Source organism: Cervus elaphus, chromosome 32 (assembly GCF_910594005.1).
Source record: "Cervus elaphus chromosome 32, mCerEla1.1, whole genome shotgun sequence".
Lineage (NCBI taxonomy): Eukaryota > Metazoa > Chordata > Mammalia > Artiodactyla > Cervidae > Cervus > Cervus elaphus.
Window position 1 is genome coordinate 15,306,438 of NC_057846.1, and position 13,128 is coordinate 15,319,565.

General features: G+C 43.6%; 1 protein-coding gene and 1 pseudogene across 1 annotated transcript; both read right to left on the reverse strand.

Moving 5' to 3' along the window:
• Positions 1–292: 292 nt before the first annotated feature.
• Positions 293–11,793, reverse strand: LOC122687808 (beta-defensin 103A-like). The gene is made up of 3 exons (XM_043893468.1): positions 11,687–11,793; positions 1,126–1,289; positions 293–438 (listed from the first exon to the last, which is right to left on the reverse strand). Exons 2-3 carry the CDS (start codon positions 1,181–1,183, stop codon positions 293–295), a joined length of 204 nt encoding a protein of 67 aa, XP_043749403.1. The 5' UTR covers positions 1,184–1,289; positions 11,687–11,793.
• LOC122687805 lies at positions 10,392–11,523 on the reverse strand (annotated as a pseudogene).
• Positions 11,794–13,128: the final 1,335 nt, after the last annotated feature.

A 13,128-nucleotide genomic window follows, 5' to 3' on the forward strand; every position in this document is an offset into this window, starting at 1 on the left:
GGTGAAAGTTGTGAAAGAGGAATAAAATCTGACAATCTTTGAACATCATCTGAGAGCCTCTTGTGGCTTCCTCTAGGGATTATACTTTATTTGAATTAAAGGGGAGTCATTAACACTTTCTAAGTTGCCTGTTTGGTAACAACTAGCACAATAAAGAGAATGTTAAAAAATAATCATGATAATAATCAAGCTTCTAATTCTTTGTTAAAAGTCTTTAATTTGATTTGGCTTCTGGAGTCTATAAGGAGGCATTTTCACACTATGCAACGCTCTCCTCGTGATGCTGGATTTTTCATTTCTTTTTCTGGAAGCATTTTCGGCCACTCAGGGCACAGCGGCCTATCTGTTCCTCATTTGGAAGGCAGCCAATCAGAGCACACCGGCCGCTTCTTCTTTTGCAATAATCCTTTTGAAACCCGCTTACGATTCCGCTATTGCCTAAGCTGAAGAAACGAAGCGTACGGAAGGATTTAGGAAGGCCGCGGTGCAAGTCCAGGGCGTTTGGAATCCCTCTAGTAAGTTATACATCGCCATTTTTTGTTCTTTTATGTCTTTTTCCTTTCTCTATACCATCTGGAGCAAAGAAGAAGGTGGGGCTAGCTACCCACCATGCGTCTGTGGGTTCGGCTCAGCTGAGAAAGTGGCGTGACCGTGGCAGCCCCCTTGTGAACTGACACCTGGGAGGCAGGGATCACGATGGTCCCCGAGTCCTTAAGAGACCGAAAGACTGTACCTCCAACCGCTAAGCTAATAAAAGGGAACCTGTGCTTCTGTCCTCAGATTAAGTTCATTTTTCCTGTTGGTATTAAAAGATTTACACATAAAATAAATAAATAAAGATTTACATCACTTTCTTCCTGTCTCATGAACAGGTATAACAATCCTCTCATGGAGGGATGGTCTGTGAGCTGATTAGTCTCTTAAGAGTGAATCAGAAGGGATGGAGACCCTACTTTGAGCTTCTTGATGGTCTTTGTCAAGTAAAATAAAGGAGAAAAACTGGTAATGTCCAGTTCTCAAGCAACAAGACTAGTTTATCTAAAATTCCCAAATGAATGGAGAGGGCTGACTCTGACTGATAAATTCTCAATCCATTCAGTCCTGTCATTTCCCAGTCCATCTTACCTGGAACAGGCAGCAAGAACAAGAAGAGGAACTCAAAGAGAAGGTAGTAGACCCTCATGGCTGGCTGGCTTCCCAGCTGAGACTGGACAGGATGGTGTGCTCGCTCACTTTATAAAGGCTCCAGGTCCGCAGCCACAGGGAGAAGCATTCAGCAGCTGCAATTCCTGTAATATTACAGGGATGACAATATGATACATTTCCTTAAGCTTCATGCCAAGGTCCCTTACAAAGCAGACCATGCCTATTCCCCCCAGGAGTTAATTACAAACCTCAGGGAAACTCAGAGCCTGATGTGAGCACAGGCCTGTTCTGTTGCCTCTGAGGTCTGGGTGCTCATGTAGGCTGGCTCATGTCTGACTGTCTGAGACGGGAAAGACCTGCCCACTCCTGGATGCAGTCCTGGGGCATGTAGCTGGGAGCTCACCTGTGCCCACTGTGGTCTTCTAAGCTTTTGCCTTCTTCCTAAAGTCCTGGGAGAATCTGAGCCCCATGAATCCAGTCCAAGGCTGGTGTATTCAGAATCTAGGTGTAGACTGGTGCTGGGTTATGCCCTGAGCCTGCAGGGATACACCCAGAATGGAATCACCTTTTAAGTAGTGTGGGAAGGAAGGGAAAGTGGGCTGCATTCCAGAGACTCTGTCCTGTGTCCTTGGCCTGTGATGGAGTGTAGCATCTCAGGTCAAACACAGCATATACTTTACTGCGGTCTGAAAAACCACCAAATTCATGAGTCAGGAAGGTGTCTGACGTTTCCCTTCAGGCCTGGGCCCATTAATCGCCAGCATGAGAGTCCTGAGAGCGCCTTCCTCGGACACAGGACCAGCAGCGCCCACAGTGGTGGCTGCTCCTCGGGGGTGGGGTCTGCTCAGAGCCCCTGGTCCCTCACGGGTTGGCGTCATTTGAGCAAGAATTAACTTTGTCTCTTTTAAGATGCTAAGATCTGGAGGCGCTGTTACCACAGCACAGCCTGGAGCATGCTGTCTCCTGAGAAGGGCTGCAGGGAAAATGTAGGACACCCAGTTTAACTTGGATTTCAGGTGATCAACAAATGACCTGGTAGGATAAGTATATCCCAAGTGATACACAGATCACACTTAAGCTAAAGTATTTTTTATTTATATATAAACAAATATATAAATATATATATATAAACAAATATATAAATTTGTTGTTTATATAATTCAGTAAGTAAATTAGTTTTCTGGGATTGTTGAATATTTCATAAAAGATGGTCTTCGGAATCAAACCCACTTGGGTTTGAGTTAAAGTCCTCCCTACACACAACCTGCACGATTTTTTTTTCTTTCATTTATTTTTATTAGTTGGAGGCTAATTCCTTTGCAATATTCTAGTGGTATTTGTCATACATTGACATGAATCAGCCATGGATTTACATGTATTCCCCATCCCGATCCCCCCTCCTACCTCCCTCTCTACCTGCTCCCTTTGGGTCTTCCCAGTGCACCAGGCCCGAGCACTTGTCTCATGCATCCCACCTGGGCTGGTGATCTGTTTCACCATAGATAGTATACATGCTGTTCTTTTGAAATATCCCACCCTCACCTTCTCCCACAGAGTTCAAAAGTCTGTTCTGTACATCTGTGTCTCTTTTTCTGTTTTGCATATAGGGTTATCATTACCATCTTTCTAAATTCCATATACATGTGTTAGTATGCTGTAATGTTCTTTATCTTTCTGGCTTACTTCACTCTGTATAATGGGCTCCAGTTTCATCCATCTCATTAGGACTGATTCAAATGAATTCTTTTTAATGGCTGAGTAATATTCCATGGTGTATATGTACCACAGCTTCCTTATCCATTCATCTGCTGATGGGCATCTAGGTTGCTTCCATGTCCTGACTATTATAAACAGTGCTGTGATGAATATTGGGGTGCACGTGTCTCTTTCAGACTGGTTTCCTCAGTGTGTATGCCCAGAAGTGGGATTGCTGGGTCATATGGCAGTTCTATTTCCAGTTTTTTAAGAAATCTCCACACTGTTTTCCATAGCGGCTGTACTAGTTTGTATTCCCACCAACAGTGTAAGAGGGTTCCCTTTTCTCCACACCCTCTCCAGCATTTATTGCTTGTAGACTTTTGGATAGCAGCCATCCTGACTGGTGTGTAATGGTACCTCACTGTGGTTTTGATTTGCATTTCTCTCATAATGAGTGATGTTGAGCATCTTTTCATGTGTTTGTTAGCCATCTGTATGTCTTCTTTGAAGAAATGTCTGTTTAGTTCTTTGGCCCATTTTTTGATGGGGTCATTTATTTTTCTGGAATTGAGCTGCAGGAGTTGCTTGTATATTTTTGAGATTAATCCTTTGTCTGTTTCTTTATTTGCTATTATTTTCTCCCAATCTGAGGGCTGTCTTTTCACCTTACTTATAGTTTCCTTTGTTGTGCAAAAGCTTTTAAGTTTCATTAGGTCCCATTTGTTTATTTTTGCTTTTATTTCCAATATTCTGGGAGGTGGGTCATAGAGGATCTTGCTGTGATTTATGTCGGAGAATGTTTTGCCTATGTTCTCCTCTAGGAGTTTTATAGTTTCTGGTCTTACATTTAGATCTTTAATCCATTTTGAGTTTATTTTTGTGTGTGGTGTTAGAAAGTGCTCTAGTTTCATTCTTTTAAAAGTGGTTGACCAGTTTTCCCAGCACCACTTGTTAAAGAAGTTATCTTTTTTCCATTGTATATCCTTGCCTCCTTTGTCAAAGATAAGGTGTCCATAGGTTTGTGGATTTATCTCTGGGCTTTCTATTCTGTTCCATTGATCTGTATTTCTGTCTTTGTGCCAGTACCATACTGTCTTGATGACTGTGGCTTTGTAGTAGAGCCTGAAGTCAGGCAGGTTGATTCCTCCAGTTCCATTCTTCTTTCTCAAGATTACTTTGGCTATTCGAGGTTTTTTGTATTTCCATACAAATTGTGAAATTATTTGTTCTAGTTCTGTGAAAAATACTGTTGGTAGCTTGATAGGGATTGTATTAAATCTATAGATTGCTTTGGGTAGAATAGCCATTTTGACAATATTGATTCTTCCAGTCCATGAACACGGTATGTTTCTCCATCTGTTTGTGTCCACTTTGATTTCTTTCATCAGTGTTTTATAGTTTTCTATGTATAGGTCTTTTGTTTCTTGAGGTAGATATACTCCTAAGTATTTTATTCTTTTTGTTGCAATGGTGAATGGTATTGTTTCCTTAATTTCTCTTTCTGTTTTTTCATTGTTAGTATATAGGAATGCAAGGGATTTCTGTGTGTTAATTTTATATCCTGCAACTTTACTATATTCATTGATTAGCTCTAGTAATTTTCTGGAAAAGTCTTTAGGGTTTTCTATGTAGAGGATCATGTCATCTGCAAACAGTGAGAGTTTCACTTCTTCTTTTCCTATCTGGATTCCTTTTACTTCTTTTTCTGCTCTGATTGCTGTGGCCAAAACTTCCAACACTATGTTGAATAGTAGTGGTGAGAGTGGGCACCCTTGTCTTGTTCCTGATTTCAGGGGAAATGCTTTCAATTTTTCACCATTGAGGGTGATGCTTGCTGTGGGTTTGTCATATATAGCTTTTATTATGTTGAGGTATGTTCCTTCTATTCCTGCTTTCTGGAGAGTTTTAATCACAAATGAGTGTTGAATTTTGTCAAAGGCTTTCTCTGCATCTATTGAGATAATCATATGGTTTTTATCTTTCAATTTGCTAATGTGGTGTATTACATTGATTGATTTGCGGATATTAAAGAATCCTTGCATTCCTGGGATAAAGCCCACTTGGTCATGGTGTATGATTTTTTTAATATGTTGTTGGATTCTGTTTGCTAGAATTTTGTTAAGGATTTTTGCATCTATGTTCATCAGTGATATTGGCCTGTAGTTTTCTTTTTTTGTGGCATCTTTGTCTGGTTTTGGAATTAGGGTGATGGTGGCCTCATAGAATGAGTTTGGAAGTTTACCTTCTTCTGCAATTTTCTGGAAGAGTTTGAGTAAGATAGGTGTTAGCTCTTCTCTAAATTTTTGGTAGAATTCAGCTGTGGAGCCATCTGGTCCTGGCTTTTGTTTGCTGGAAGATTTTTGATTACTCTTCTTGAAATGCTGTTTTTCAGGGAACTCTGCTTAATGTTATGTGACAGCTTGGATGGGAAGGGAGTTTGGGGGAGAATGGATACATGTATACGCATGGCTGTGTCTCTTTGCTTTCCACCTGAAATCATGACAACATTATTAGTCAGCTATACTCCAATTCAAAGTGATTTTTAAATGTAATTTTTAAAAATGCTGTTTCCCGGGACTTCCTTGATGGTCCAGTGGGTAAGACTGTACTCCCAAGCATAGCAGGTCAGAGAACTAGAACCCTCATGCCAGAACAATGACCTGATGTAGCCAGAATAAGTAAACAAAATAAAAATTGGAGTGTTTTAATGATCTATGGTTTGCAGCACTGCAAATTTTTTTTCTTTTAAGGAAGATGCAGTTTAACGAAGATGATGCAATTTTATGCGTAAGACCAGGCATGACTTTTCACAGAAGGAAGTTTCCAAAAGGCTTGCAGGGTGCCATGGTGAGTTTCAAGAGAGTTTCTTGCCACAGTTCCTCACTAGTGGGACATGGCCCTTGTAGGAATTCTCCAATTGCAGTGGCTTATTTTTCCTAGGCAAGATCTAAAGACGACTCCTTTGCAGAGCTGTTAATCTGGAGATAAAGCCCAGGGGCATCTCTGTCCATCAGGGAGGGGTCCTGTTGTTCAGCAAGCAGGTCACACACCCAGGAAACCATGGGGTGGCTCACCAGAAACCAGAGATGAGTTAATATAAGATAGAGGGAACGGTTAATATTATTAAAGTCTAAATGGATTATTAGTTTTCACAGGTTCAAAGCCAAACAAGGCCATGTGGATCATGGTTGCTTCATGCCTGGGCTGAGAGGCAACTCAGGGTCTCATTCTTTAAAAGGAAGATAAATGCTATGTCTCCAAACCTTTAACCTGTGAGTAGGAAATTGAGGCAGTGTCTTTCCGGGAGAGTGCATCACTTCCTCAGGCAAGAAAGGGTGTCCCAGTCCTACAGATAAGGTTTTGAAGAGCAAAGCCCTTCATTCTATGACTCCACAAACTCAGGTGTTGTCAGAACGGAGCCCTGGGTGTTAATGGGCAGAGGCTGTTGTTCCCAGTTCCCTTCTCCTGTGGATGGGACGGGTGCCATGGCTTCTGATAGTCACCTGGGTCACACCCCGGTCACACCCGTCCTCAGAAAGGGACCAGAGCTGGGTCTAATGCTGTGCTCCCCACTGACACTTTTAGTAGTTTTTTCATTGAACTTGTCCCACACTTATATTTTGCAATGAGCCTTGCTCAGTAGCTGGCCACTTGTATTCAAGTTACCACTTTGAGTTCCCCTAAACAAAGCCGCCAGGTAGGTATGACCCAAGTTTTATACAAGATGGTCCTGAAGACTAGAAAGCCATGTGTAAGGCCACAGGCAAAACTGACTTAAAAAGTCAATTAAAATTGGCTGCAAATCCAACAAAAAGCTGTGTCCAAGGCCTCAGCCTGCTAACGGGCAGTGGTGTAACTTGGAGCAACATCAGCCTCTCTTCACAGGGTCCTGCCTGCCGCCTGCAGTCAACACAGCGTCCTGAGAACCTCACCAGGGCATTCTCCTGTAAGGCGAGAGCTCCCATAGTGCTGTCAAAGGCCCGCTATCTGGTGCAGATGAGACCGGAAGTGGGTGGGCACAACCTCTTAAAGAATGACAGGGACTTCCTGGTGGTCCATTTGTAAGAATCTGCCTTGCAACGCAGGGGATGTGGGTTCAGTCCCTGGCCTGGGAACTAGGATTCCACGTGAAAGAAAGAAAGTGAGGTCCCTCAGTCATGTCCGAATGTTTGCGACCCCATGGACCTTGGCCCACCAGGCTCCTCTGCCCATGGAAATTTTCAGGCAAGAATACTGGAGTGGGTCGCCATTTCCTTCACTTGCCATGGGCCATCAAAGCCAGTGTGCTGATGTGAATATCCTGCATACCACAACTGAGACCTGAAGTAAATATATATTTTTAAATCCCTTTGAAATACGGCAGCTAGGTGACACACCCAGAGGCACCATGACAGTTCCAGGGCTGACCATAAAGGTCAAAAAGTGGGTGCTGACCCAGTTCCTGGAAATCCCCACACTTTCCGCAAAATAGCTGGCACACTTCTCCCACTCATCAGCCTATGAAATGACCCACCCCTATAAACACTGACAGCCCCATACCCTGGAGCTGGGCTTGCCTTCCAGGATGGCCAACACTCTGTATAGAGTGTTTCCTCCCTGGATTGACATTCTTTCACTTCACCGTGACTCGCTCTTGAATTCCTGCCTATGTGAAGCCAAGTACCCACGCTTGGCGGCCATCCCAGGGACTCGGACATGACCTGGGACGTGACCATCCTCTCTCACCCCACTCTCTTGCCCGCAGCGCTGCTGCGGTCTCCTCCAGCCTCAGAGATCCCTGGAGCATTAGAAGAGCACCGTCTTTTCAGTTTGTTCATTGTTTCCTTTGCTGTGCAGAAGTTTTCAGTTTGATGGATCCTATCGTCTAGCTTTGTTTTGAGGGCTTGTGCTTTTGGTGTCAAGCTCAAAACCATCCTTGTGGAGACCCATGCCAAAGTTTTTTTTCTTCTATGCTTTCTTCTAGGAGTTGTGTGGTTTTTGTAAACCTTTAATCTATCTTGTGTTTAATTTTGTATATGATACAAGAGATCTTACTTGCTCAAGCAGGGACGGAACTTGTGCCCCCTGCATTGAAAGCTAGGGATCTTAACTACTGGATTGCCACGGAAATTCCAATTCTAATTGCTAGTTTGTCTCTTTCTCCACTTATTCCTGTAAGTTTTCTTTGAGAATTTTAAACTTCCTTTGCTAAGTACATTCTGATTCAGTAATCATATGTATTCTTGATGAATTAAACATTTTATCATTAGGATAAATACCCCTCTCTTTATCTGGTCCTTGTCCTAAAAGTTACTTGATTGTGTGCCATGCTTAGTCACTCAGTCATGTCTGACCCTTTGTGACCCCATAGACTGTAGCCTGCCAGGCTCCTCTCCCCATTGGGATCCTCCAGGGAAGAACACTGGAGTGGGTTGCCATGCCCTTCTCCAGGGCATCTTCCCAAACCAGGAATTGAACCCAGGTCTCCCACATGGCAGGCACATTCTTTACCATCTGAACCACCAGGAAGCCTGTCAGTTAACCAATACAGCCTACTGTGTTTTCTTTAAATTAATGTTTCCATAGCATATCTGTTGTCTCAACAGTGAAGAATCTCCTGAGATGTAGGAGATGCAGAGACATGGTTTTGATCCCTGGGTGGGGAATATTCCCTGAAGGAGGGCATGGCAACCCACTCTAGCAGTCTTGCCTGGATGATTCCATAGGGGTCTCAAGAGTGTTGGACATGACTGAGCGTCTAAACAACAGAAGCAGCATACTGGTTCCATCCTTTCATTTTTAATCCATTTCCCTTTATATTTGATATCTCAAGTGGGTTTTTTTTTTTTATAGATAATTGATATCTGATTCTTGTTTTTTTTTTTGTTTGTTTTTTGTTTTCTTACTGAAATGATCATCTTTTTCCTTAAGATAGTGTCTAGAATCTTAGCATCACAGTTTATCCCATAAGGCGGAACAAAAATTCCATCTAGTATCATAGACTTCATTTTTTTAGAGCAGTTTTAGAATTGAATGAAAAGCACAGTTTTCCCCTATGCTTTCAGCAACTCCACAGTCCACAGAGGGAAAGAGTCGAAGAGAACTGAAGCGACTTAGCACACAGGCACACAGCCCTGATCCTGATGCCCGTTGCTGGTTTTCTGTCCAGAAGTGAAGATGTCTGCACTCTCTGAACTTTGACCCCACTCTCTTCGACTCAGAAGAATTGTTGGCCTGTTTGGGTTCTTGTTCCCTATGCTTTAGGCCTGGAAATCTGTAGAGGCTGGAGATGTCATAAGTCTCACTTCACTTTTCGTCATTTCTTTTTTTAAAAATGGTTGAGCACAGACATTTTTACAATTTAATTAATGAGTTCATTAATTTGGCTGCCTTGGACATTGACCATGGCAGGCAGAATCCAGTTGCAGAATGTGGGATCTAGTTCCCTGACCAGGGATGGACCCAGACCCTCTATGTTGGGAGCACAGAATCCCAGCTGACAGACCGGCAGGGAAATCCCTCACTGCACCTGTTTTCTGCTGTCCTCAATTATGGTCCTGGATTGCTTGTGCCAGAGTCTGAATCAGTGGTTTCCCAGGTTTTGCCTGGTTCCTTAGTTGTGTACTGTAGAAGGGCAGCATACAGTCCCATCATGTCCTCTTTTTTTTTTTTTTCAAACGCTGAATTGTGGGGTCCAAGCTGTTGTCTTTGAGTGTTTGCCCTTTCTTCCTGAGAACTCAGTTCCTCGACTGGGGGCTCTTGTTGGGGGTGATGGGCCTGCCACCATGTTTGCTGGAATCATTCTGTATCAACCTCCAGAGACCACTAAATAGTTACAGGGACTTGGAATGTACTTCAGCTCACATGAAGGAGGACATGGCAACCCACTGCGGTATTTTTGTCTGAAGAATCTTATGGACAGAGGAGCCTGGTGGGCCCCAGTCCATGGGGTCACAATAAACACTTGTTGAGCAGCTTTTGTGCCAAAATACTTGGGCCAGGAATGATTAAGTGATGAAGTGCCCTTCAAAATCCTGCAAGCACATATGGAGATTGGAAATATGCAAATGTAGTGAATGTAAAAATCAAGCCGGTCTCACAGATGGAACACTCAGATCAGAACCCTTTTAAAAGGAAAGATCATATTTGTTGGGGAAACAAATGTGTGTTTTTAAGAAGGAGCTAGAATTTGAGGTGCCCCTGAGAGATGGGTTTGGAGACATAGCTGGAGGAGAGATTTTATCCAGGCTTGAGGTCAGTCAGAACAGGGGCAAGAGTGAGAGGAAAGCTAAGGGCAAGGTTGAGGTGGAGCCAGGGTCCCCATGTCTCTGAGCTGGAAAGTGCTCAGAAGGACCTGGGAAGACCCTCAGGGATGCCCTGAAATTTCAGAGATGGATTTGATGGGGATGCTATGACAGATGGACAGACTGCGAAGTTCAGATGGGTGACAGAAGGCAAAGGAAGTGTTTCAGAAAGAACAAGTGGTCCAGCCTTATTGTGGGGTGAAAGTTGTGAAAGAGGAATAAAGTCTGACAATCTTTGGAACATCAGTTGAGAGCCTCTTGTGGCTTCCTCTAGGGATTATACTTTATTTGAATTAAAGGGGAGTCATTAACACTTTCTAAGTTGCCTATTTGGTAACAAGTAACACAATAAACAGAATGTTAAAAAATAATCATGATAATAATCAAGCTTCTAAGTTTTTGTTAAAAGTCTTTAATTTGATTTGACTTCTGGAGTCTTCAAGGAGGCATTTTCACACTATCCAACTCAACTTTCTCCTCGTGTTTATGGCTTTTTCATTTCTTCTTCCGGCAGCATGTTTGGCCACTCAGGGAACAGCGACCTATCTGTTCCTCATTTGGAAGGCAGCTGATCAGAGCACGCCGGCCGCTTCTTTTTGGCAATAATACTTTTGTAACCCGCTTACGATTCCACCATTACCTGCAGTGAAGGAACAGAGCACACGGAAGATTTTAGGAATGCTGAGGTGCAAGTCCAAGGCTTTTGAAATCTCTCTAATAAGTTATCTGTTGCCATTTTCTGTTCTTTTATGTCTTTTTCCTTTCTTTACCATCTGGAATAAAGAAGAAGGTGGGGCTAGCTACTAACAATGATTCTGTGGGTTCGGCTCAGCTGAGAAAGTGGCGTGACCGTGGTAGCCCCCTTGTGACCTGACACCTGGGAGGCAGGGGCCACGATGGTCCCCCAGGTCCTTAAGAGACCAAAAGACTGTACCTCCAACCACTAAGCTAGTCAAAGGGAACCTGCGCCTCTGTCCTCAGATTAAGTTCATTTTTCCTGTTGGTATTAAAAATTTACATCACTTTCTTCCTGTCTCGTGAACAGGTATAACAATCCTCTCATGGAGGGATGGTTTGTGAGCTGATTAGTCTCTTAAGAGTGAATCAGAAGGGATGGAGAGCCTACTTTGAGGTTCTAGATGATCTTTGTCAAGAAAAAAACAAAAAGAAAAACTGGTAATGTCTAGTTCCCAAGCAAGAAATCTCCTTTATCTAAAATTCCCAAATGAATGGAGTGGGCTGACTCTGAATGGCAAATTCTCAATCCAGTCAGCCCTGTCATTTCCCAGCGCTTCTTACCTGGAACAGGCAGCAAGAACAAGAAGAGTAACGCAAAGAGAAGGTAGTAGACCCTCATGGCTGGCTGGCTTCCCAGCTGAGACTGGACAGGACGGTGTGCTCGCTCACTTTATAGAGGCTCCAGCTCCGCAGCCACAGGGAGAAGCATTCAGCAGCTGCAATTCCTGTAATATTACAGGGATGACAATATGACGTATTTCCTGACACTTCATACCAAGGTCCCTTACAAAGCAGACCATGCCCAGGAGTTAATTACAAACCTCAGGGAGACTCAGAGCCTGATGTGAGCACAGGCCTGTTCTGATGCCTCTGAGCTCTGGGTGCTTGTGTAGGGCTGGCTCAGGTCTGACTGTCTGCGACGGGAAAGACCTGCCCACTCCTGGATGCAGTCCTGGGGCATGTAGCTGGGAGCTCACCTGTGCCCACTGTGTCTTCTAAGCTTTGGCCTTCTTCCTAAAGTCCTGGGCGAGCCTGAGCCCCATCAGTCCAGTCCAAGGCTGGTGTATTCAGAATCTAGGTATAGACTGGGGCTGGGTCACACCCTGAGCCTGCATGGATATGCCGGAAATGGAATCAGCTTTTAAGTTGTGTGGGAGGGGAGGGAAACTGGGCTGCATTCCAGAGACTCTGCCCTGTGTCCTTGGCCTGTGATGAAGTGCAAAATCTCAGGTCAAACTTAGCTTATTCTTTACTGTGGTCTGAAAACCACCAAACTTGTGAGTCAGGAAGGTGCCTGACGTTTCCCTTCAGGGCTGGGGCCTTAATTGCCAGCATGAGAGTCCTGAGAGCGTCTTCCTCGGACACAGGACCAGCAGCGCCCATGGTGGTGGCTGCTACTCAGGGATGGGGTCTGATCAGAGCACCTGGGCCCTCACAGGTTGGCGTCATTTGAGCAAGAATCAACTTTGGCTCCTTTAAGAGGCTAAGATCTGGAGGCGCTGTCACCACAGCACAGCCTGGAGCAGGCTGTCCCCTGAGGAGGGCTGCAGGGAAAATGCAGAACACCCAGTTTAGCTTGGATTTCAGGTGCTCAACAAACAATCTGGTAGGATAAGTATGTCCCAAGTGATGCAGAGGTCACACTCAAGCTAAAGTATTTGTTGTTTATATATAAACAAAGATATAAATTTATATATATAAATATATAAACAAATCTATAAATGTGTTGTTTATGTAATTCAGTAAGTAAATTTGTTTTTTGGGATTGTTGAATATTTAATAAAAACATGGTCTTCGGAATCAAACCCACTTGGGCTTGAGTTAAAGTCCTCCCTATACACAACCTGCATGGCTTTGAAGAAATTATGTTATTTCTAAATCCAGCTGTAAAACAGGGCTAAAATCATTTATCCCGTAAATAGTGCTTGAGGAATACATTTGGGAGAAGACATTAAAAGTTTTGGTGTCTCAGTAAAGAGGTCCTAGTATGAACAGGTCCTAGCATGGAAAAGTCAACCTATAGGTGAATGAATAAATGGATGAATGGAGGGAATCAGGGAGAGAAGGAGGGAAGGAGAAAAGGAAGGAAGACTAGGGCAAAATCCTTAGAGTTTTGAGGGTTGGAGAGAGCCCATTAAGTTACTTTATCCCAAAGTGTTCCCGAGCACAAGCACCCACTCACCCATTCCCAACATAACAGGGAAAAGCTTCTCATAATACGTCATGGTCTCTAGTCTTCCCTCACCCACCTCTCCTCCATCTT

Excerpts from the sequence above, each read along its gene's own strand:
- LOC122687808 (XM_043893468.1), bottom strand. The coding sequence starts at position 1,183 with ATGAGGGTCTACTACCTTCTCTTTGAGTTCCTCTTCTTGTTCTTGCTG. Across the intron at positions 439-1,125 it reads GTTCTTGCTGCCTGTTCCAG|GCAATAGCGGAATCGTAAGC; the intron begins GTAAGATGGACT and ends TCTTCAGCTTAG.